Consider the following 24,796-nt stretch of genomic DNA (forward strand, 5'->3'; position numbering starts at 1 on the left):
ATGTATATTCAAGGAATGGTGTTAAATTTTTTTAACTTCTAGGAATATGTATATGTGGCAGTCATGAGTACTAATATATAAATGAGAGATTTGACCGTTGTTGGTTAGGGATTAGGGATGCTTCCTTTTCATATAGTCATCTTTTTTTTTTTTTATTGGATAAGTATTCTTCATAAAGTGAAGGATTTTCGCCTCTCCCAATAAATGTGTTTCTCAGGACTCAAACTTGTACTTTTGTTTTTATAAGAATGATGCTGCTTACCATCTCAATTAACAACATATAGTCATCTTCTACGCTTAAATTAAATATTTGAATTTTACTTAAACCAAAGAATGTATTTAAGACCAACCAGTTTTTAATTAACTCTTATATTAAAGATATGAAGTAATATATGTTTAATGCAAATATTCTAGTTTAAGATGAAGGGTCCCTAGGAATCTCTCAGTTATACACTCAATCTTATTCAGAAAAAAGATTCATTCCTCAAATCATCATTAAGCTAATACTATAAAAGAGATTAGAGATCTGATCATGCACAATGAGATGGTTATTGTTAACCTTTCTTTTAGAGGGGCTAATATATGTGGTGCTTGCTTGTTAAGCCCATTACATGAATTCTACCCAAAACATGACAATTCAAATAAAATTTTATGCATAAATGTGATTTATATGGAGTGCTTCCAGAGATTTTGACTTGTTCAATAATTGAGTTTTTATTTGTTAACTGGCTCCGCAGATTGATCTGTTCAACAGGCATAATCAATTATTGAACAAGTCAAAAATGGAATAAAAAAAAAAGGAATCCCCTGATCGATATGTAACGAGCTCGAGGACTTTATGCCATTCGGATAATAATCTTTGGGCCTGACAATTGTGGGCTAGCCCATTGGGCCTTTTCAATTTGACCTCAAGAATTTTACATCACATCCTCATCTTTATCACTTGACCATTCTTCCACACCATAAAAGAATTATGATCAGCACATTGTCGGTCTCATGTGTGTGTGTGTGTGTGCAGTTGCAATGTTGTTATAATCCATAAAATTGCGGTTATTGTAGGATTCATAATTAGGCTCAACATTTCAAATGATAAAAAATTTGATGCATGTTTATTCTTTTGAGTTTTGATCTTAAACTACGTGTACACTTAATCAAAAATTAAGTTTCATCAATATAATAATAATAATAATAATAATAATAATAATAATAAAGTGCCTCATGTGACATCTTTGTGGTATGATTTATCTGTCTTGAATTTTTTTTTTTTGTTAAAATATAGGTATCCTCCTATTGGAGGCAATCCTATTCGAGGTACTGTCGGGCACTAAATGTCTTGAATTAGAGCTTCATGACAATAACCCTTTAATTCATAAGCATAAATGCATATCCAAGTGGACCCGGCCCATTGACGGCGAGCCCATTCGGCCCATCCTCAGCGAGGGCAAAAGAAAGGCCAGAATTATAATGGAATACAACTCAAAAGAATGATCAGATGCGTTTATAATTCACACAATGAAAATGAAAAACAGATATGAATGGGAAACGAGTATAATCAATATTCAGAGAATCATCTTCCTCCATTGTGAGAAGAATTCCCCATGTTAAAGCATATGAAATTAATTAAAGAATCATTGATGATCCAAACATTCCTGAGGATTAGTGTAGAAGTAGTCTTCCTCCTTGGGTTTTCCAGGAACCGTAGATCTCATTGTAGGGTTTCCTACGCGATCTGCATGAACTGCCTTCACTTCAGTGGAGAATTCATTCCAACCTATGGTTCCATTTTTGTACTGGTCTATCAGTTCCACCAACACCTTCCTGTCCAACACTATCGTCTTCTTAAACCCTAAGTACCTGATCATCACATCATCATACACAAAAAACACCCCTCAATTTTCTAATTCACAAGACCGTTTCACGGCGGAAAAGGCTTTTCACATCGGCTTCGAGGAAAGACTTGTAAATAAGCGTCGTAGAAAGTGACTTTCCATGCCATTTAAACAAGTCAACCGCCATAGAATGATATCGAAACACAAAAGACTCTCATTTTTATGGTTAGAAAGAGTGTAATTAAAAGATTTAGAGAAGAAACTAAGCGCATACCTTCTATGGCCTTCAACAAGTTTTGCCATGTGACCTTTGTAAGTTGGTACGAATATGTCACTTTCTATTGACACGTAATAATCTATGGCTGCCATTTGGTTGGAATGGTTCCTGAAGGGTTCAAGCTCCCATGAATCCAATAACGTCTCCTTCTTCACCTAAACACAAAGGAAACAAAACTAAGTAGTAAAAATAGCTAGCTAGTCATAATACATCAGAAACCCGATTCTGATCTGATCTTCCAAATACTAACCAGATTTGGAAAAGCTTGCTTGAGATCCACCATTCTTTTCTCAGCTTTGTATATATCTCCAGCAGCAATATAGACTTGAATGTCACTATCAATCCCCAATGCACGTAGCGTTAGAGCAGTTTCTTCTGGTGTTAATGGGCACAGACCATCAGTTCTTTTCTTCTCAGAGTCTATCTCCTTCTCCTTCCACCATGGATACGCATATCTATATATACGAATATAATTTCTCATACACTCGGATTCTGTTAATATACATATCGATATGATGATATATATATATATATATATACAAATATAATTTCTCATACACTCAGATTCTGTTAATATGCATATAGATATGATGATATATATATATATATATATATTTACCTCATTTTAGTGAGTTCGTCGATCTCTTCTGGGGCGCAACCTTCGTTGCAACCAGAGAAAGCGATCATGTCCATTTCGTAACGAAGATGAAGAGCCAAGTAAGGTCCTCTCTGCTTGAGGATGCTGACGATCTTCTTTGCTATTTTTTGGATTGGTGGAGAGAATTTCAGAGACTGGTAGTTAACTCTGCATCTCAGTTTCTGGACTTCCTCAGGAAGGCCATTGTTGGCCAGCCTTGCGTCTGATTTCGTGAAGTGCACAACTTCGTATGTTTTTATACGAGGAAGAATCTGTTCATTGTCATAATAATAACTACCACTTGCTCAAAACGTACAATTCATAATAATTCATATATGAAATGGGATTTATACGTACATACGATGTATCAATCTAGAAGAAGACAAGAAAAAAAAATAGAACTGGTCTGGTCCCACTTGATTGAATTATTCCATCACTCATTCAAGAAATTCATAAATGTAGAAAAGTAGTCATTCAATATTGACATCGGAATCAATTTTTCATAATTATCCGATGTGCATGTATGTTGTAGATTTTGCAAAATAAGCTTGATTTGTAGAAAATACTCATTTGTTGTTATTGCAACTACCTAATGACAACTTTACATAAATTAGTGAAAGTAGTTAAAATTAGTTAATTTTTTTATAAAATATCCTTATTACCTTCAATAAAAGTCATTAGTTATAGGAGTTTAGTTAATTACCTAAAAAGTTTTATAGTTACAAATATTAAGTGAAAAAAACTTAATACTTTAAACAAAACATATTATAATACTCCTATAAAACATGTACAAGGACCAGAGGGAGTATTACTTACGACATCATAGTAATAGGTCATGTTGGACCAACTAATGGGTGGCATGGAATAGAGGGATTCCAATTCCACCTTTTGCTTCTGTTTGGGAGGCAGTTCCTTCAATATTTTAACCTCATCTCTCAGCGATGCGATTAAATAATTGGCATCAAATATGTCCGGGAATTGGCTGCCATATTCACAACCATAGAGTATTTAATTTATTGATCACTATGTTAATTTAGCTTTTCAACACATAAATTAACCAAATCAAACGATTAAAATCATTCAGTTTTATTAGACAAGTAATAAACTTTTTTTTTTCCTTATCATCCTTCACTTGAAGAAAGAAACTCACGCACCTATCATGCTTACAACAAGTTGAACTTGTAATTTCATGATTAAGAAATTTTTGAAAGAGGTGTTTATTTAGTGTCATTGGGTCAGAAGGCCCCGTTAATAAGATAGAGATATATTGGCTATGTTAATGTTCGATAATTATAGACAAAATATTTCTCTCACCTATGGTCATTCCAAAAGGAGGTATTGTCCAATTCAGGAACTATAAGTGTGACATTCAAAAACCTTGCAATGGTAACCATGTCACATATCTGCACGAAAGTCAACCAAATTAAGAAGAAAATGACCCATTAAAGAAAGATGTGTGTGTGTGTGTGTGTGTGTGTGTGTGTAAGAGTAAAGAAGACTAGGACCTCACAGAAAAGAGACGATAGTAAAGAGATTTAGAGAAAGACATATAAGACCACGCATTCTATGGAATTTATTATTTACACAAAGAAAATAAAAATATTAATATATATTTTATGTCACGTTTGATACAAATATATATTTGAGGGTTCAAGCAATGAAAATGGAACGATTGAAATATTTTTCCTAATCGATGACATGACAAAATGCTTACTCCAGCTCGCATTTGATTCAATCCTCCATTGGAAGAAACCATTAGGTATCCATTATTCTCATAAATCCCTGCAAGCAAATAAATAAGGCACTTAAATTTTTTTTATAAAACTAGAAATAAGGGAAAGGAATAATATCCTCTAAAACTAGATATTCAAAATTTAAAACTTTATTAATGAACTTGAAAAGGGAATAAGCTGAATAATAACGCCGAGGGGCATGTCTTAGATAACGATATATATATATATATATATATATATATATTTATATCAAGAGTATTTAAGTCAACTTCTTGTTAAGATTCATGAAAAGGATATAATCCGATCCCCATGAATCACTAGATTCCCATTAACTTTTCAGAAAATCCTAATTAAAACTCATGCATGAGTGGGACGAAGCCAATTTGACTAACAAAACAACATTTAGTGCTCTCCCCACGGGGGAAAAAAACTACTTTTTAACTTTTAAGGAGACTGAATAATATTATTAATTACTTCAGGCATTCCTTAACTCCTTATAATAATTACCTCTAACTAACTAAGATGAGATGGTCAAGCCATTAATTAACTTTATCAGAAATGTAATTAATTCCCCACTAGGTAACCTAGCATCATATCTATTTCTTCCGAGAAAAGCGTTATAATAAGAATCGGAGGAAAGAGTAAATTTATGAGAAGTAATCACATGTCCGGTTTGTGTGTGTGTGTGTGTGTGTGTGGAGAGAGAGAGAGAGAGAGAGGATACGTACTTGGGGGCGGGAGATGGGAGAAGAAACAATTCGTAAACTGGACTGCAAAAATCCAAATCATGAAGACATAAGTGAAGAGAAGAACCCATAACTTGAATCTTGAGGTTGAAGATAATCTTGACTTTGCCACCATGAAGAGCTTCAGATTTGCACCACCCTTCAATAATCCTCCCTGTAATAACAAACCTCTCAGTTTCTCAGACTTAACCCCTCCGATGATCAGACTTTTCAGCACTTCTGCGTTCAAAACTCCCACATACTTCATCTTCCCATGTGACCCCTTCTCTCCTTTCTCCTCCACGTCTTCTGAATCATCAAAACCATTCTTCTTATGCCCCATGCTGCTTCAATGAATGAATTTACTAACTTGTTGATGATATAAAGCTATATATATGTTGGAGAGAGGGCAACAAACAAAAAGGGACGAGGACTTTTGCTTTAGGGTATGAAGGATTGGAAATGGAATATCCCTCAGATGAATGGAGGACTGAAGGAAGAAGAAGGAGAAGGCAGTGATTAGAGGGGGATGTTTAAAGGATATTTATAAAGATGAAGAATGCTTTAATTTCTGAGAATAAATATATGAATTAATGCCCTTCCTTTCATTGCTATTATATGTGTCGTTGAGTGTTGTGTACGGAAAAACAATTGATGAAAACATTGATTGTGTGTGTTTCCGTTGGATAATATCATGGGAAAATCACTATGTATTTTGAATGAAGGAATATACTCTCTCCATCTCTTTTTATAAGAAACAATCTCTCTTACAGTGGTATTCCTAAAAATAAAAATTATTTGTCTGGAATTTTAAACTAATCTTTTCATTTTTACTTCCATTAAATATGTCACTTACTATCTTTATGCAAGAGATCTCCACTCATTATCTCTCATAAACATGTACTCCTCTGGTCCTAAATATAATATCCCTTTTATAATATAAATTACACTACAAAAGGAGTTTTATATTTAGAACCGAAGGAATATAAATCTTACACATTTATTGCTTTTAGCTAATATTTTGAACTATGTAATTTTGGTAGTTATTTCTTATAATAAGAGAGAGAGGAATCTCATAAAAAGTGAATAATAAGTTCTAATACAAGCTATGATGATAAGGTTCATGTTGCTCGCTTGTGATTTTTCAGTGATTATATTTTTTTAAGACCTTGTAATAATTTCCTCTAATATAATTTGCTCCCAAAATAAAAGAAAAATATTCTTGTAGAGTTGTTTTCAGCTGATTAACAATGCATTTAAAGGAACTCGAAATGGTAATTTCTTCAAGATGTGGTTATTTAAGAAAGGTAATCCAAAACTCCAAGCCAACTTAAGCATTTATAAGGGAAGAAAAATCAATTTATAGCATGTATTTCCCACGGATTATTTAACTTTAAATTTTATTTTCAAAATATTTTAGATAATAAATGAATATGTAATAGAAACATAAAATATAAGGCTCTATCTTCTATACTATAAACATCACAACTTATTTTTCAAATTTCATATATCTAGTTAATTAGACAATATTTGTTCACAAGTATGTATCCGCACACACAAACACACCCTCATGATTTATGAAATTATATATTTTGAATTTGTCATATTTAGAAACTGTCATATTGCTTGTTTATTACGCACTACTTTAATTTCCTTTCCGGATGGTGATTTTTTCTATTCTAATTAATCTTGTTCTTTTGTTCAATCTCCATTAAAGAAGAAAAGGATGGACATTAATTTTCTTTCGGAAATTGTAATAAATATTTATTTCTATGATTAGATTTTTCGTATCAACAAATTAATAGGAAGTTATAAGCAAAACACAAAGAAAGGATACGATGAACAGATGTTTTTTACTTTGAGAAAAACGTAAGCATTGCGTCATTTTATTGGAAATTAAATCTCCTGGATTCTAAATCATAACATAAAAAAAAAACCTCTTGGATTCCAAATGTTTGACATATCAAAAGAGAACACAAAAATGCCTCGTAGTCTAATACTATTACATGAATTATACATCTTTGTATATTCACCAAACTATTGATTGTGTGATGATCAATTAAACACAGTCTCTTTTATACATTACACAAAGTTTATTAAATAAATTGTTCTATTCATTATATATGTCTTGTCATCGATTTTATATTCCTCCGGTCCTAAATATAAGACCCCTTTCGTAGTATAATTTATACTACGAAAATGGTCTTATATTTAGGACTGGATGAGTATTTTATTTTGATTTGATTTGAGGTACTTATAGAGTTTCAGCTTCATAAAGTTGATTGATTTGTTATTCAAGTTCTGAGCTTAGTAATAAAATGAACTTTTATTTGGATTTCTAGTGAAAGCTCTATTCAGCTTTTAAGCGCACATTGTTTCTCTCTTTTGAGCCTGACGTGACTTGGATCTAATTATTTATTAGTAGTATTATACATCAAATAAATCTCACTTAAAAAAGATTAGAGTATAATTCATAAGAAAGTTAGGTATTTAGCCTTTGGAATAATATAATAAGAAACGCGATGAATGAATAATTGCCCTAAAAAAATACATTACAACTCTTAAAGTATTTTATGGGATTCCTATTACAAGGTACTTCCAACTGTCTCACGAGAATCAATGGAAGTGTTTAAATCATTTAAAAGTAAAATATTTTCTGAATTTAATTTACCTATATCTAAAATCATCAATTTTTTAGCCACATTAAAATTATAAATTACATTTGAGAAGTAAAAAAAATGAAAATTGCATAAATTTTTTGATCCAGAAAATTGCATAAATTTTAAATTGGAGCAATACTGAAGAATGCAATTAATATTCCACCTGACCAGTTTTTTTTTAATGGTACAATCCACATGGTTAGTTATAATAAGGATCATTTGTCTGATCTTACAGGCAAAGGTATCAACAAAATATTGATGATAATTTTTTTTCCTTGGTCTAAGTGTAACAAAGTATATGCGTCATGATGCAATTGAAATACTACCTTCAGCCTTTACTATAAAAGCTACTTAACTAATTTGAGTATATTAAAAAAATTAATTAATTATTTGTAACAAAAATAATTTAATTTTCTTAAAATATCCTTTTTAATCATCATCATACCTTAAGACGAAAACCCTTTAATATGATAAGCAATAGAAATATTTTACAGTTTGTATAAAAAAAAATATATATTTTACAGAATAAATTACAAATTTGAAGAGACAAAATAGATTAAAATCTTATATATATGATCAAATTCAATTCCTAACTACCTCTTACATTAAGTACAAGAAGTAATACATTGAATTCAACGATTTTCATGATTCATTATAATAGTGATATGGGCAAATAAGAACACGTTTTGGTTGGAACCTTCGTCTATTCTCTCATTTTCGTTGAAAACAAACAAATGGCCATTGCTCCATGGGTAAAATCAACTATTCATATAGAAAATTAGAAGTAATGTCGATGGAAAACATTTTTGTTCATAATAAATGTGTATATGAAAATTAAATCCAGAAAGTCATATAAATTAACTAATTTATTTCCACATTTTTATTTCGTTTTCTATTCATTCAATAATTCTGACAGTGGCCACAAGGTCGACGATAAATTTGGAGTCCAATTCACTCTACAAACGTACTGAAAGCAAGACAGACATCAACCTTGTCAAAGGTAATTAATGTTCTTTAATTTATATGCTCTTTCTTTTTATAAATGATACACAAATTATTTAAGAGGTAATTTTCAAGAGAATAGTCATGTTTTATGGTGTATAAAATATACATGTAAATCGCATAAAAATTTGCTGTTCAGTAGCTTGGTGGAGTTCTCGTCGTATATGTTGTACTTCATACTCCCTTGGTATCATAAATAAATATAAGACAAAAATTTTAATTGCCGAAGTCTATATCACTTTCAGTTATTTGATGGATCTAATTAAAAATAGGGATGCTTTAGTAGAAAGGTATTTTAGTAAATTTTCCTGAGATTCAAATCTTTAAACAAGCTTAGTCCTAATTCGAGATTTAACAGTCTTTTGACCCTACAATGAAGAGTTTCTCTTTGGTCCTCAAATGTCATTACCAATTTTTCTATAAGAAACAATTATCACTTGTTCCTTTTTATAAGAAATAATTAGCACTAATGGCTTGGTCTTATTTATAAAAGAGATTTACATAATGTTTCATTTTTTTTTTTGGGGTTAATTTTTCATTTCATCCCCATTTAATTACTCATTTTAATATTAATATATTTATTATCACAAAGACCAAAGCATTTTCTCTGCCGCACATTTTCTTTAAAAGAATTACAGTTTTTACATATTTATTATTTATAACCAATAATTATTTCTTATAAAAAGAAAGAGGTAAATTACAAGTACAGTCCAGGGCCAATGTGAGTTCTTGCTTGAAAGTGAAAAGTATGAATTGTCGTGAAATTATCATGTCACAATTTAAAGCTTCATTTGGCATCAAAAGACCAGCTTCCCAAACGCAACTTCACTGTCAGTTTCATCCCCTCATTCACCTTGTGTGTTACAAGGAAGGACTTTCTGTTGAATGAGATCAAAATCATTCAATCTTCAGAGTCTCAACTTTTTCCTTTTCGGTTTTCACAGCCATCCAATCCAGTTTCTCCCCTGCAAACGGTGCATACACCAATCCTTTAAAACAAGTTCTTCAAGTACCAACAAGTGACTCTGCAGAATGCAGTTGCCGGTTGGTAACCTGAGGAAAAAATGGCTATGAAGTTTTATAAGAAAAAGTTGCTGAAAACTCTTCTATTACACAATTTATTACACAAAAGTACCTAAGAACCTAGGTCCATAAGTGGGTGCAACAGGTGCAACACATCTCCATCTATGTACAGAATTGCGCAAAACTGAAAAAGACTTGCACCCACCAAAGATCGGTTGCACCTGGATCTTAAACAAATTTCATGCAACTTTGGACAATAAATTTTGCAATAGAGGATTTTCCAGCAATTTTCCCTTTATATAATGTGAAATATTTTTTTACCTCTCTGAGCACAAACTGCAAATTGTAGGTTCCAAATGTGATCTTGTAGACATCTTTTCTTCAACTCTAAGGAAAGACTTCCACTGATTCAAGACAACCTCACTACAGTTCGTCAGATGAGTTTACTTGATTGTAGAGAATGGCAAAAGTTTTCATCAAAAAGGCATATTCATAAGCTGCTTCATCGCAATGACCATAGTGACCACCTTCACCAAAATGTCCTCCTATCATGCTCGTCTTCATGATAGCCGCTCGAGAACAGTTAGAACAGGTACTATCTCGTACTTTAGCCACCCACTTGGCACCTTCCCAAACCCCAACCCTGAAAATGAATGTCATCAGATCTTCAGCAGTAACACATGTCAAATGAACAACTTCGTTATTTTAGCAAGGAAATACGCAAGGCATGCAATAGATGATAGGAAGTCAGAGATTGCCTTGAATCATTCAGTGCTGATGTGACGAGGACTGAAGGATAACATCGGCCTTCAGAAATATTGTCATAAGGTGAGTACTCGAAAATTGAGTTGAATTGGGACTGTCCTTGAGGATTTCCAAATTCTTCATAGTCAAGGATTGTAAGAGGCAAACTAGGGTCCAACAATGTGTTGCATATATCAAGAAATGGCACCTGGTATTCATCAGAAGAAAATTTTTCAGCACAAGAACATTATAGGTAACTAATATTTGAAAAGAAAAAGGAAAAAGAAAACCTTTAATATGGTGGCTCGAAAGAGATCTGGATACATATTCATAGCCGCGCCCACAACAAGGCATCCTGCACTCCATCCAATGGCACCAAGCTGATCTCTGTGAACAAAACCCTCATTAACCAGGTATTGGCCACATGACACATAGTCATATATTGAATTTTGTTTGTTCAATCCACTTCCAGATTGATGCCATGAAGAATCAGTGCCTCCACCGCCACCTCTACCAAAATGAACATTATCACATGCGTAAAACAGCATATAATTGTCATAAAAGTGCATAACATTTAATTTCACAGATAATACCAACTTAGTAATATAAAACAAGCCTGCAACCTCTTATTGGTATAGTTGTAACAACAAACATCAGGCAACCCACCTTACATCAGCAAATGCTACCACCCAACCACGGTCTAGTAAACTCAGGCGGTTTACACACCAGCTCTTATCCAAAACTTCTCCATATGCCCCATAACCTAGCAAGATTCCTGGAGATTCACCCTTCTTCCACGATTCTCTAGAGTACACAATGGTCAGAGGAATCCCCACACCATCATAGGAAATAACTTCCTCTCTCTGGCAGCAGTATGCATGAGAAAAGTCTCTCCAGGTCTTGGAACCAGAATTTGTTGTGCAACCATTTCTTACATTGTATGCCTCTTGAATTTTATCCTCATTCTCAAAAATCGGAACGTACGACTGACCAACAGAAGCACCATTTACTTCCTCTTGATGCACTATCGAGTATGCATGCTTTGACATGTCATAATCCACAATCACATCGGGCATCTGCTCGCCCCGAGAAAAACAAGTCAACTTCAAATATAAAAGTTCCATGCTTAAAGAAACTCGATATAGTACCACAACCACTATCTATTCAACAAAATCATAAAAGATAAATGCATTTAAATGAATTTATGACTTCTTCTGTGCCTTGATATCAAGTTGAAGCATACAAAAAGGATAGTAAAGTAGAACACTGGATTTTAATAATTAAGGACATCTTAAGTTAAACAGTTTTCAAGATAGAATACAAAGGGAAGTTTGGAGTTTAAAAATGTTCTATTTAAATGGTGTCTTAAACCCCTTTCCTAAAATGCATACGGGAACATCAGAGTCATGTTACCATAATACGTATTAGCATGGTGGTTCAAGTTTCAATAAGCAAAACTAACAGTTAAATACAGTATAAGGAGGAAAACCGAATATCAAATGCTTGAAAAATAAATTGGAAAATCCATACAGCCTGTTCTGTGTTCTCCTTACTGCCAATGCAGAGTTTCAACAAAACTTTTTAAGTAGAAATTTGGCTTTACATTAGCAGTTGGGATAACGTTATAAAATATTTCCATATATAACAGTACACGTTACACAACATAGTATGTTGAAAAAGTGTTCTGTTAATTTATTAGCTTGTCTTCCCTTAGGGTGGCATATTTCATGCTGAAATAAGCAAAATAAATGCAAATATATACCTTATATAGGTCCTAAACTCCTGATGATTGTGGAACGTTGATGAATTGTAGATAACAATATAGATATAGATATTCAAAAGCAATTTAATCCTTCTCAAATGAACCTAAAGTTAAATACGATTAAAAAATAATAATATAATGAATATATGAAGCAAATCTGCACCCCATAATTAGGTGATCAATGTAAAGCACTGTTAAATCTGCATCTGTCATGACATACCACAGGTGATGAAAGCACCACACGGTAAACTGTATTCATAAAGTCATGATTTGAACCAGGAACGGCACTGCATGCAGTTGATGGCATAGGAAAGTACCAGGGTCTAAGGTCCTCAATATCTATCTGATACTACAAAACAATTCAAGTTAGCTGCTGTCGTGAGCAAGTTCATATTAGCATGAGATAATATATTTAAAATTTTAATTTCATGGAATTGCTGATGCATTCTATAAGGCATATCCACATATCAGCATAATAATTTGCAAACAATCAATAGTGCAACAGTTCATATACCTTGCAATCATTTTTAACAGGTAAATTCAAGGAACATAGCACAGGAACGCCTTTCTTATTGAAGAGAAGAACCAGATGTCCATTAAAAATGTCCATATCACATATGCTCATATCTTTAGGAGGAAGAATGACATTCTGAAGAATAAATAAGCACGCCAAAGATGAGTTAGATTGATGCAATCAAATAAACATATGAACCAAAAAAAAAAAAAAACTTAAAAGAGTGATGATGGAAGCTAAGCAAACATGACCTGCCAGCTAGCACATTCTATATCTCCAACTCGGCGTCGAGCCAGATAAAGGTCTTTACCAGACCAATTACCCTCCGAAATTGGAGCATTTGTAAGTATATAAAATAAGCCATAATGATGTTCCACAAAGTACTGCACACCAGATGCACGCTTACATATTCTTTCTAGTCCATCCATAGGATTTGCAGCATTTATAACATAAACCTGTGATAAGCATCAAGATCAACACGTTGCTAGGAAAGGATAATCTCCTTTTAATTTCATAAGTGAAGATCTATAAGTTCCTTCCTCGGATGAAGTCCTTGAGTTTGAATTCACAGTTATGAACTTGCCATCTTTTGTGCTTGTTATGTCCACACAAAAACTGGAGTCACTCTCGGTAAATACAGGGAGATCGTTCACATGATCATTGGCAAGTTTTCTGTAGAGAACCCTACCATGTTTTCATTTTTAAAAAAAAAAAAAAGTTAGAATGAAAATTAATGTCCATAATACCAAAAAAGGAGCGTCTAAAAATTTTACCTGTAATGTATCCCGAAAAGATTTTACCTGTAAGGTCTCTGGTTTTCATCTGACAGAGTATAAAAGAGAGAACTTCCATCCTGTGCCCATGCCACATTAACAACACCTTCGACTCCAAATTTTGGATCTGTAAATCCGCTTCTGAGATCCTTCACCTGAAGCATGAATCGTTCACCACCAGAAATATCAACTGTGTACGCAAGATAGTTATGATCAGGTGAAACTCTGCATGTACCAACATGGACATACCCTGCAATATTAAACATATCAATCAATGAATTACAACAGGAAAGTGAGTTCAAGCAGAATGTTCAATCTCAAAGATTTGATCATAAAAAAATATACAAAGAAAGACAATGGCAATAACATTTATCAAATAGTTCGTTAGATAAGAAACTCTCCATATTTCTCAGCAAGTTCATTCCAATCAAGCAGGACTTCCTCCTGTGTTGATCTCAGAATTGAATAATGGAGAAAGGTCTTCAACCAGCTTGTTCTCTCTGTTCCTCGCCTCCGACACAGTACAGGATATTCCTTTCCCTCTGGAATGTACTCGTAATACAGCCTAACTAACAAAGGATAATATAAGCTGATGCTAGAAACAAATAAAGGAGTAATTTTTCTTTAAATCTAGTGTTAAGCATCAGTTTGAAAGTCACAGCAAACTAAAAGTTGAATTGCTCAGTCTATCACTCAACTAAAGCTTGCATTGACTCTCCTATTTGGTGAATTTAACAAAGCCTAGGTGTTACTCAAGACCCACACAACAAAGATTTTAAAATAGGTGAATTGACATTGTGATCTTCTAAATATACACTTTACACTACCATCATTTTATTAAGCTGGCTACAATGGACAGATTATGGCAGAATGTGAACTTGATGATCTGAGTTTCATGTTTGATGTGTTGCCAATTTTAATAATTTTTGAACTTAACGGCATTGGCATCACAAAACATTGAAGAAATCTCTTTAGAATGACAAGATCAAATTTTGAGTACACAAACTGAAAAGGGATAGGTGATTACAATAATATCAATTCACTCTTTTAAAATAAAATTATTTTTTATACTCAAATATCTTATGAATGAGTTTTTCTAGGGAAAATCCGTATTCTGCCAAGTATCAACCATGAACTAAATTTTGCCAGAAGCGGAAAGTAAACTGACCAGGGTCCCCAACGCTCAGGGGGAGTGGAAATGGAAGTGGGTATTCGACTTCTCATCTCCGACGACAAAGAGGATTGCAGATTGAGGGTATCGGCCATGAAAGCTTGGGCGTAGGTGTTTTCATGGTTGAGATGATCTAAGAGATCTGGGTCCTCAGTGTTGGACATCCAATGATAAGGGTCTTGCCACGTCTTGCCGTGCACTGAGACGGTGAAAGGGACCTTCTTTGGGGAGGGAGGTGACTGTGAAGGTAGGGTGAAAGGGAGTCCTCGGCATCTGGAAGAGAAGAAGCAAGAAGGAATGGTGCGACATAAAGCTGAGATAGTGAGTCGGTTGTTCTTGGAGCGGACAAGGAAGCGAAACGCCATTGAAACAGAGGACTGAGTCACTGAGATTGTACGGTAGCATTCCGGCGCCAGATATATCAAACTGGCTGGCGGATTTCGCTTATGAAAATGAACCCTTGCTTTTTCATCCAAAAAAAAAAAAACCAAATGAAAACTTTAATTAGGTGGATTTTAACCTCCTTTATATTTTATTCTAATTATAAAAATGTTTTTTATTTTAAAAATATACCCTTGAATTTATACTGTTAACTTTTTCATTAATAATATTTTAAAGGATGCTTTTTTAATTAAAATTTTTGTTAAAATTTTTTTTATTTATTAATTTACCTTTCATAATATTAAATTTTTAAATTTTGGCTAAAACTATTTGAAGAATTTAAAATTTTTTTACTTTAACTTAATTTTAATTTTAATTTTCATAAATAGTTATTTTTTAAATATTTTTATAGTATTGGGTCAAAAAACCAAGTAATTTAGTCAATATAAACACAAAAAATTGAATAAAAATTTAATTAATTCTTCAAACAAATATTTAATCGATTAAATAAGTTATAAATGTTTGCAACAAATTTTTTATTTACAATTTAAAATTATAAATTCAAATAATTTATATAATGTCCCAAACTCACATAATTTATCTTATATGAATTTTATAATGTAATTAAAATTAATAAATTTTATAACATATTCTAAAGTGTGAAAATACATGTACTCGTATTACAATTATTTTTTATTGTGTAAAAAATTATTTCTTTTGACATATATAAATGTTTATATAACGCTTATGTTAAGAAGGGCTATCTTGATCAAAATAAAAGTTTGAAAGTCAAACTTAATAGTTAATTAATGATTAAATGAGTGAAAATAAAATCTCCAATATATAAAAGAGGTTTATATAACATATATTTTAATTTTAATGGAAGGTTATATACATTTTCAAAATAGAGAAAAAAATTTCTATAATTTAGATAAAATAGATGGGTAACAATGTATTTTATTCTTCTTAATTTTATCCATTTTTTCCCATTCATTTCCATAAATTTAAGAAAAGATTTTTTTTTTTTTGGGCAGAACACAGGGGCAAGAAGGCTTATGAAAAAAATTCATTTGAAATAATATGGGAAAATGGGCATAACTCACCACTCCCTCTCGTATATAAAAAGTTTTACAGAAAAAATAAGAAAAATTTAGTTCAAAATATCAAAGCTATACAAAGTAATTAATTATTTTTTTAATTAAAAATAAATTTATTAAAAAGAGAATTACAATGAGGTCCCAAGTAAGGAAAACAGTTAAAAAACAAGTCTCAGAGGTTATCATTCTCACTATAAGACTTGTTATTATAGACTGTTGAGGTTGTTATTAGTAATTATTTCTCTTCTGTAAAACTTGATTGTAATTTTTTTTTATTAAAAGATAAATGGATATAGATAAAAAAGTCAGCTTATTACAGAAAAATTATTTGAGTAGAGCCCAAACAATCAGTAGACAGAGGCTGGCCTAACATAAAGTAATGGTAAACAAAATGCCTAGACTGAAACTCAATAAACCCATGGCTCGTCATGCACCAGCATATTAATTGCCCCGCACAATTAAAGAAGTTCAGCCCATCAAGAACCTTACGAAGATGGACTCTTGAGAACCATTGAAACACGCTACCCATGAGACCTTTTTTTTTTTTTTGGGACCGGACCCGCCATGAGACATTAAAACAAAGCCTCACAACATATATACTACAAAGGGTATTGAAATTTGTTGGGTGTCATGATGGGGAAAGCAAGTCACCCATGAAGAACCAGCTGTCCCTGCGAGACGCTAATTAATGATAATTTAAAGTACATTTAATAATTAATAATTTAACTAATATTCTTTAATTTTTTCATTTTGTGAAAAAGGTTAACTAATATTGTATGTTATGAACCGGAGAAAGTAGTAGGCAGGATAAATGGACAGTAACTTGCTATTCAAACCCCATGGGACACTAGGCATAATTGAAATACTCCTCCGGTCCTAATTATAAGACCCAATTGACTTATTTGAGGATATTAAGGAAGTAAGTTAAGTTGGTTATTTATAATAAATAAGTGTTGTTATTCCTAAAATATCCTTGCTAATTAAGTATATTGGCTAAAACTATCATTATTAAAAAGATTATCTTGGAAAAAAATGCATAAATATAAGAGAGAAAATGGATTGGGTCTTATAATTAGGACCAAATAAAAAGTCAAATTGGGTCTTATAATAAGGACCGGAGGAGTACTATACAGTTTGTTGGGCATCAGATATAGTTTGGAATTCTAACTCACATTCTCCAATTTTGCTTCAATTAATTTTATGTTATATCTTGCATTAATTATTATTCACTCACACTCTCTATGGATAAATGAAGACATGATTTTAAAAAAAATAAAATATAGTTTTTATATATTCGCAGTCTTTAACCAATTTTATATAAAAATTATAAAATAATCAATTATATAAAATTGGGAAAAATTATACAATTAAAATTGGTATTACCTCATGTCCTTAATATAAGAGCTACTTGACTGATTTAAGTAGATTAAGAAAGTTTGTTAAGTTAGTTATTTGTAATAATTAAGTGTTATCTTCCCTAAAATACCTTTGCTAATCATGTATGTTAGCTAGAATTAGAACTATTAATTAATGGATCATTTAACATGTATAATTACTACAAGGATTATTTTTAAAAAATAAATAAATATAATACGCTAAGTGAATTGAAATCTTATATTTATGATTAAATTAAAAATTAAATTAGTTTTTATATTAAGAACCAAAAGTAGTATAACATGTTTTGTGTTGTATTGTCGGCGTACAATAAACAATATGACCACTTAAAATCATCTGAAAAAATCAATCAAGGAAGATAACCTTTATTGTTGGTTTTGTCAAGTAAAACACGTATCATCTTGAAAGAATGACATTTCACGTTCAAACAATTAAATTAATAACAATCAGATTTAAAAAATTAAAAAAATTGTAAATAACTATGTAGACAGTCGTACACAAAAATCTGTCCTAAAGTGACACTTGCCTTTTAAATTTATACATATATTGAAGATTTTTAAAATTAAATTATAAATTTTTATAGACTAAATTCTTCTTATCCGTATATTTTCATATAACTATATAATTAAATTAATGTCAAAAATTAAAATAAAAACATATAATTCATTGTTAATAGTTATTTTATTAGTACAAAAATAGTAAAAAAATTAAAAAATAAAAAATCAAATTTAGAATCAAAATCTCTAACAAAATACAAAGTTATATATAAATTAAGTAAAAATAATAAAACTTTTTCTTATTAAAATTAAAATAGAAATAGTAAAAGAATTTTAAAAAAAATAAGAACTAGCAGGAGTGAGTTACGACTTAACGAGTGCGGACTAAAAAAAACCATATCAAAATGATTCTTATTTTCTTCAATCCCACGCACCACCTCATGGAGGTTTGGAAGGTTGAAGGGTTGAGCTCACCAGCTCCAAAAGGAGCCATAAACCAATTTGCTTATGGTGGAGAGCATTTAGGAAGAACACATCAATGAAGTAAAATATGTCCTATTCAACCCAAAAGGAAAAAATAAATAAATAAACAAATATGTATATTATGATTTATTTCAATACTAATGGAAGTTAATATCGATCACAACATGTATAGAATATGTGAGGGGATAAGGATCAGATACAGCAAGCAAGAGAAAACAAAGAATTTGCTTGCATGAACACTAACTCGGCATCATCCTAAAACCTAGTGCAAATTGTAGAACAGCCGGGTAGATTAATTTTCGTGATGCTAAGGCAAAATTTAAATCATATATATTTTTATCAACCTAAACCTATTTAAAAATAAGGCCAAAAATACAGAGAGAGAGAGAGAGCATTCAGAATCTACAGCATAGGAGGCCCTGCCTCCAACCCCTCTTCTTCCGGCAGTGTCTCCGGTCGGCTTTTGCCATTCTAACTGGACTGCTACTCCATTCAGATTGAAGTCTGTAAGCACAAGAACAAAACCAGTATGTTGCTCAAGAAATTCCTAAATGAAAGATAATCATGAGAGAAAATAAGACTCAGATAATGTTGCTTAAGCATTTTGTTATAGAGTTCCTGTCAAAAAATATAACATATGGACATTTTTAACTCCTTTAAGAAATTCAATCCACATGTTATAATTCTGGAGAAGAACTTGATAACCAAAAAGCCATGAACTTGAGTTTGTTTCCAATGAAAAGCTTTTGATGCAAGTTTATAGCAATTTACACTGGAAAGGCAAAGGACCGCGTGCTAGTTGTGCTGCTATCTGATCTAAGAGAGATGCTGCCGGAATAAGGCACTGGATCCAAGCAAGTTATCCGACTCGATACCCGACCGACGGCTGAGAAACTCGTCTCGCCCAAGCTGTGACGTCCAGACTCTGATGAATTTCGATCATCATTGTGTTTAGGCTCGCCCTTCACATCTACAGACTCTGATGAACTTCGAGCACCGTCGTGTTTTGGCTCACCAACTCTGTCAGATTCCTCTTTAGTGCTGGCTGCAGCAAAAGGAGGATCAAACTGAGAAGTGACGCCGCAATTCTCCGGTGTGCCAGCATCGCTGACATTACCATTTGATTCTTCTTCTGCTTTAGCAGAAGACTTTGAGACAGCTTCCTCAGCTTTATCTTCAGATTCCTTAGGCTTGGAGGGCAATTCAGGCTCACAAGAGACCTGCAGATAAATCAAAATGATCACTTTCTAATATTTATCCCCTTTCCTTCACATTCATTAACATTAAGCTTCTCTTAATACCAGGAAAGGTTGTAAAACATGCTAAAAATAGTCAACCAATCATTCAAAAAGAATATCTATATCCCATGATTAATTTTATGTTATGCTCTAGGATGTTGAATACCTGTGAATAGTTTTGCTCAGCTTTGTTTCCTTCTTCAATCAAAGGCATTGACTGTTCTTCATCCAAATCTTGCAGTAAAACTTTGTATCCAGCCAATAACATCTCTTTATCGACATCATTAGCCAATTTTCTGGTTTCATCATCATCATCGTTTAGCATCAAATCCTCAAGCTTGGAAGGATTAGTAGAAAATTTATCAGATTCCTCTGTTATTGCAGGCAAATCTATGAAAACTGGAAAAGGTGCATCGACTGCAAGATTTTCTTTTGACAATTTTTCACTCTTGTGATCTTCTGAGGACGAGAATTTGTAAGCAGCCTCTTCATTTTTATTCTCCAACAATATCTTTTCCTCCGCTGGGATTCCTTCATCAACACAGATATCCTTGATAACATTGTCACTGCTTTCTTTATAAACAACCACCAATTCTGGTTCGCATTCAGTAACACTTTTGTCCATATAAAAATCCGCCGGATTTTTTGATGAATTTACTACTCCCGGGAGATCCAAACTCTCAACTGGTTCAATATCCTGAGGGCAATCAGGACATGGATCATCAGAGTCCTTGACCTTTCCGTCATTTTCATTTTTAAGACCAGCCATGCTCTCCTGAGAATCGAGTTCTGATGAAGTTAAAGCATCCTTTGCCTCCATCTTATTTGGCAATGGATCTAAATTCCCCTCGTTTGGCTCTAAATCAACTGAGACTCTTTTCACATTTTCCTTGGCTTCCTGCTCTTCTGATCTGCATTCAGCAGAGTATGGATCATTGACATCAAATTCAAATGATTGAGATTCAGGTTTGCCAATGTTTGAATGGTAGAATGCCAGTTCACCATCTGCAAATACACTTCCACACCAGTGAAAAATAAACCCAGAAGATTTGAAATTGAAACCGCAATAGACTTCAGCAAGTAATAAGCAGGAAAATGAAAGGAAATGAATAAACACTTCTAATTACTAACCCTAACCCCAAAAAAGATGCAGGTAAGATTCCATCATTCTAATCCTGAGAAGATATAGACCGTATTTGACTCCAAAATTTTGTAAAATTTCATCAATATGATCGTGTCATGAGTTCAAATGGCAGTTTACTAGGCAAATGCAAAGATCAGAAGCAGCGTTTCTGGTTACCTAATTTCATAGTTCATAGGTTTAATACATGGAAATTTTCCTCCGCTCCAGATGAAAGGTATTTTCAAACTTGAAGCCAAGTACAGATCCGATTCTGCAGCAACTTACCTGACCATTAAGAGACAACAAGAATAGCCAGTTTAGCAAGCAACAGATAATTGGTTAATTGTGTTGGAAAAAAATAAGCAAGATCAACAGAGAAAATCAATTGTGGATTTATATATAAGAAGGTCAAAGAAAGTAATCATTTGGGAGAAGCCTAGCATCAATAACAAGATTCCATTAAATGCTACAGAGGATAAACCTAAATTGGAAAAAAGAGAATGGGAAAAAAAGCACTGTTCACAAGCGATGGTAATTTTTTTAATGCCAACAGAATTGTAGTATGATTCTATCATTCATACCCAGTTTTCCCATAACGTTGAAGGAATCTTTTACTGCCATACTAAAGTCAATTTGCACATTAAAAAATGGCCAAAGAAGCGTTTACCAAGAACTTCAAGAATATAAAAAGGGTTTAAGATTAAACTTAAGCTTCTAATCTCATGTGAAGACCAATCAAATATTGTTGATTAAAGAAATATTAGTTTCTTTCCTCTGTGAAGAAGCTAAGGGAGTATAGGAAGTACCGGAAAGAAGGTACCATCTGCCTTTTTCTTTATTATAAGCAATAGAATTCGGATAACCAAGAGAAGAAGAAGAGAATCCAAGGACAGTTTCTCGAAGTATACATAGGACAAGAGAAAAGTTGGGAACTTTGAAAACTCTTCGCAACAAAATTACAAACCCAAGTTTTAATTTATTCTGGGGAAGAAAACCCACAATTTTAAATTCCCTATCAATGTTTTTTGTCCACTAGCTCTGATTGGATCTAGCACAGAGGAATAAATAAAAGTAAAGTGAATATCTCAGCCGGGTTTCATCTCCATGGAAGATACAAAGAAAAAAAAAATAACCAGAGATCTGCCTCAGATCCCAAACAATACCTTCATAGACCAGTAAAAGAAAGAAAAGAGCAAAATAAGAAGAATCAAATGTAAGAAACATATAATATGATACCTACCTTTTCAATCTTCTTCTACCTTCCTTCAGAACAGACAATTCAAGCAACTTCTTAACTGCACGCAGAGACAAAAGAGTCACAACAGGTGACGACGTCGGAGAAACTAGCAGCAATAGAATCAAAATGGTTCATCTTCATCGATTCTCTCAAAACAAGTTGAACTGAACTATGAAATACAGAAAGAAACTTTAGGTGGCAAAAGAAGCAGAGGAGTAAATTACCAGAAAAAAAATCAAAGCTTTGCGAAGAGAAAAGTGAAAGGAGTTTGCTTCAGAGAGAGGGATGAACAGAATTAAGATAAAATAATAAGAAGTGACTTCAGAGTAAAGAGGTTGATAGAAGGGTTGAGTTGTAATCATAGCCATAAATAATGGTCAACTCTCCCCCCCCCCCCCTCACCGTCTTCTTCAGCAATTAATGTAAAAACTTGACACAGCACAAATGGCACCTATCTCGGCAAGACCCTAATAATAAATAGGGTATATTATAGCATTAAATTATCAGCGCTACCCCCTTTACCATTCCAAAATTTAATTTCAATACCTAAACTATGAAACGTTATAACAAATTTCAGTCCCCACCCGTCATGCCGTTTTCTCCAAAGTTCCTGTCTTCGCCTGACCCGCCTCGGATTCCTCCATTTTCCGACCAGCCAAACACTGCATTTCAGCCAAACTCTCCATCCCAAAAGGAAACCCCAGAGAGAGAGAGAGAAAGAGGGGATACGAACTGTGCATTTCAGGCTTTCATCCCCCAACCATTTTGCTCCCTGCTCTCCGAAGTCTATTTCTTCACCTAATCCACCTTCGAAATCCGCCACCTTTTCCCATTTTCCGACCAACCAAACAGTGGAAAGTTTTCCCGAGAAAATTCAAAAGCAAAACAGAGAAAGAAAGAAGGACAGGGACAGCGCATCATTGACAGCACCGGATCCACCAAGCCCACGACCAGATGGACTAGACTGCTATGAACCTTTTGACTTGCTTCTAACAAGATAAAAAAAACTCAAATCGAAAACTCATCTCAGTTACTGACACCGATGTCGGAGGATTTGAGTGTATTGTCGTTTTTTTTATTTTTTTCCCTCCCCTTTCTAATACTTACAAAGTCAAAACGGCTCGTTTAACCGCCGGTGACAGAGTTTGTTGGTCCGGTGACAGTCCACGGAATTGCCATCCTGTATCTGCGACCCACCATAGGATCCTACTTCTGCACCATCTTCTTCTTCTTCTTCTGCTTCTTTAAACTTCTTGTGAGTCAACCGTATCAGAAATCAGGAATGGAAACTACTGACGAGTTGAAGTCTCCTTATATATTGATTATTTGGAAAAGAATTTACTTTTTATTATTATTATTATTATTATTTTCGTAATGGGACCCCACAAAAGAGTTTCATCCTCTCCACTCAGGAATAGCCAAGCCCAATTTTGCCTGTGTGAATATTGAATATGAATATTGAATAATTATAGGGAAAATTACAATTAGGTCGATCTAAAAGAATTAAATACAGAAAAATATTTTAAAATCATGAAATTATTCTGAAATTTTAATGACCTTTATTGTAATAAATTTTTTTTTGTTTAATTATCAAATTCTTCTTCTTCTTTTTTTTAAGTTTGCATTGACAACTGAAAAAATAATTAACAACTTAAAGTGTAAGAATTGGCAGCTATAGCAGTAAATATTGACAACTTATGCATTATATTTTATAATGTGCTGAGAAAATATGTTGTCAATACTTGCTGTAATAGTTGTCAATCCTTACCTCTTAAGTTGTTAACGACTACTCTTTCAGTTGTCAATATAAACTTAAAAATAATAATAAGAACAATTTGGTAATCAAACAAATAAAATTTATTACAATTTTTTTTTTGGATTTCAGAATAATTTCATGATTTTAAGGGATTTTTTATATTTAATTCCTTTGAATGGGACCTAATTATAATTTTCTCATTATAATTATAGGATACGTGATTCTTCAGATTCCGTAAGGACGATCGATTCCTCTGGTTTTGACAGGTTCAGATTTGTTATATGGCTAGCGATGCCAAATAAATTGATCTTATACTTGAGAAACTTTCATTATGTTTTTTATATGACTCATGTTTTTTCTTTTGACCAGCAATATGACTTTTGTTTAACTGTGATAATAATAAATTAAATTGATACTTAATGATACGACAAGTGTCATCCTAAAACATTTTCATGTTGAAGAACAAGTTGAAAATTGTACAACAAATTAAAATTTGGGAATGTGGGAATTATGGAATTATGAGGCTTTTAAATCAAGAGAGAATTACAATAAAATTCTAAGTAAAGAAAATAATTACAAAATAAGTTTTAGAGGCTGTCACTTTTTATTTTAAAATTTGTCATTACAAACTATTTATATTGTTATTGAAACTTTTTAGTAATTTTTTTTTTACTTAGAACTTCATTATAATTCTCTCTTAAATTAATTTTGACTCTGGGCAATGAATCTTTCGTTTTAT

General features: G+C 32.7%; 3 protein-coding genes across 9 annotated transcripts; all 3 read right to left on the reverse strand.

The window, feature by feature from the left end:
* Positions 1–1,345: 1,345 nt before the first annotated feature.
* Positions 1,346–5,636, reverse strand: LOC114758656 (rhamnogalacturonan I rhamnosyltransferase 1). The gene is made up of 8 exons (XM_028947723.1): positions 5,205–5,636; positions 4,458–4,525; positions 4,058–4,146; positions 3,560–3,725; positions 2,726–3,015; positions 2,357–2,561; positions 2,104–2,261; positions 1,346–1,854 (listed from the first exon to the last, which is right to left on the reverse strand). The coding sequence occupies exons 1-8, from the start codon at positions 5,542–5,544 to the stop codon at positions 1,629–1,631; spliced, it is 1,542 nt and encodes a 513-aa protein (XP_028803556.1). The 5' UTR covers positions 5,545–5,636; the 3' UTR covers positions 1,346–1,628.
* A 3,875-nt stretch (positions 5,637–9,511) lies between these two features.
* Positions 9,512–15,223, reverse strand: LOC114758616 (protease 2-like). 4 transcript variants are annotated; one of them, XM_028947676.1, is made up of 12 exons: positions 14,848–15,223; positions 14,081–14,244; positions 13,707–13,929; positions 13,446–13,590; positions 13,158–13,361; positions 12,907–13,041; positions 12,613–12,735; positions 11,297–11,706; positions 10,921–11,140; positions 10,645–10,838; positions 9,999–10,529; positions 9,512–9,828 (listed from the first exon to the last, which is right to left on the reverse strand). In XM_028947676.1, exons 1-11 carry the CDS (start codon positions 15,213–15,215, stop codon positions 10,310–10,312), a joined length of 2,406 nt encoding a protein of 801 aa, XP_028803509.1. In that variant the 5' UTR covers positions 15,216–15,223; the 3' UTR covers positions 9,512–9,828; positions 9,999–10,309. The 4 variants fall into 4 exon arrangements, with proteins under 4 accessions (XP_028803509.1, XP_028803510.1, XP_028803507.1 ...); XM_028947677.1 differs by having other exon boundaries at positions 10,921–11,017; positions 12,613–12,741; XM_028947674.1 differs by having other exon boundaries at positions 12,613–12,741.
* Positions 15,224–18,798: 3,575 nt separating this feature from the next.
* On the reverse strand, positions 18,799–23,562 carry LOC114758617 (uncharacterized). Of its 4 annotated transcripts, none has more exons than XM_028947682.1 (6): positions 23,409–23,562; positions 22,305–22,359; positions 21,242–21,349; positions 20,108–20,852; positions 19,475–19,923; positions 18,799–19,207 (listed from the first exon to the last, which is right to left on the reverse strand). In XM_028947682.1, exons 3-6 carry the CDS (start codon positions 21,256–21,258, stop codon positions 19,099–19,101), a joined length of 1,320 nt encoding a protein of 439 aa, XP_028803515.1. In that variant the 5' UTR covers positions 21,259–21,349; positions 22,305–22,359; positions 23,409–23,562; the 3' UTR covers positions 18,799–19,098. The 4 variants fall into 4 exon arrangements, with proteins under 4 accessions (XP_028803515.1, XP_028803512.1, XP_028803513.1 ...); XM_028947679.1 differs by having other exon boundaries at positions 20,108–20,946; XM_028947680.1 differs by lacking the exon at positions 23,409–23,562 and adding an exon at positions 22,886–23,096 and having other exon boundaries at positions 20,108–20,946.
* Positions 23,563–24,796: the final 1,234 nt, after the last annotated feature.

Source organism: Neltuma alba, unplaced genomic scaffold (assembly GCF_004799145.2).
Source record: "Neltuma alba isolate B1F8T4 unplaced genomic scaffold, ASM479914v2 tig00010740_pilon, whole genome shotgun sequence".
Taxonomy (NCBI): domain Eukaryota; kingdom Viridiplantae; phylum Streptophyta; class Magnoliopsida; order Fabales; family Fabaceae; genus Neltuma; species Neltuma alba.

Coding starts and splice junctions, on each gene's coding strand:
- LOC114758656 (XM_028947723.1), bottom strand. CDS start 5,544: ATGGGGCATAAGAAGAATGGTTTTGATGATTCAGAAGACGTGGAGGAG. Junction 3,016..3,559: donor TGACCTATTACTATGATGTC/GTAAGTAATACT, acceptor GACAATGAACAG/ATTCTTCCTCGTATAAAAAC. Junction 2,562..2,725: donor GACGAACTCACTAAAATGAG/GTAAATATATAT, acceptor TCGTATATATAG/ATATGCGTATCCATGGTGGA.
- LOC114758616 (XM_028947674.1), bottom strand. CDS start 15,215: ATGGCGTTTCGCTTCCTTGTCCGCTCCAAGAACAACCGACTCACTATC. Junction 13,930..14,080: donor TGAACTTGCTGAGAAATATG/GAGAGTTTCTTA, acceptor TTAATATTGCAG/GGTATGTCCATGTTGGTACA. Junction 11,141..11,296: donor GTAGCATTTGCTGATGTAAG/GTGGGTTGCCTG, acceptor TCATTTTGGTAG/AGGTGGCGGTGGAGGCACTG.
- LOC114758617 (XM_028947679.1), bottom strand. Junction 19,924..20,107: donor CTGAGCAAAACTATTCACAG/GTATTCAACATC, acceptor ATTTATCTGCAG/GTCTCTTGTGAGCCTGAATT. Junction 19,208..19,474: donor CGGTCCTTTGCCTTTCCAGT/GTAAATTGCTAT, acceptor TTGTGCTTACAG/ACTTCAATCTGAATGGAGTA.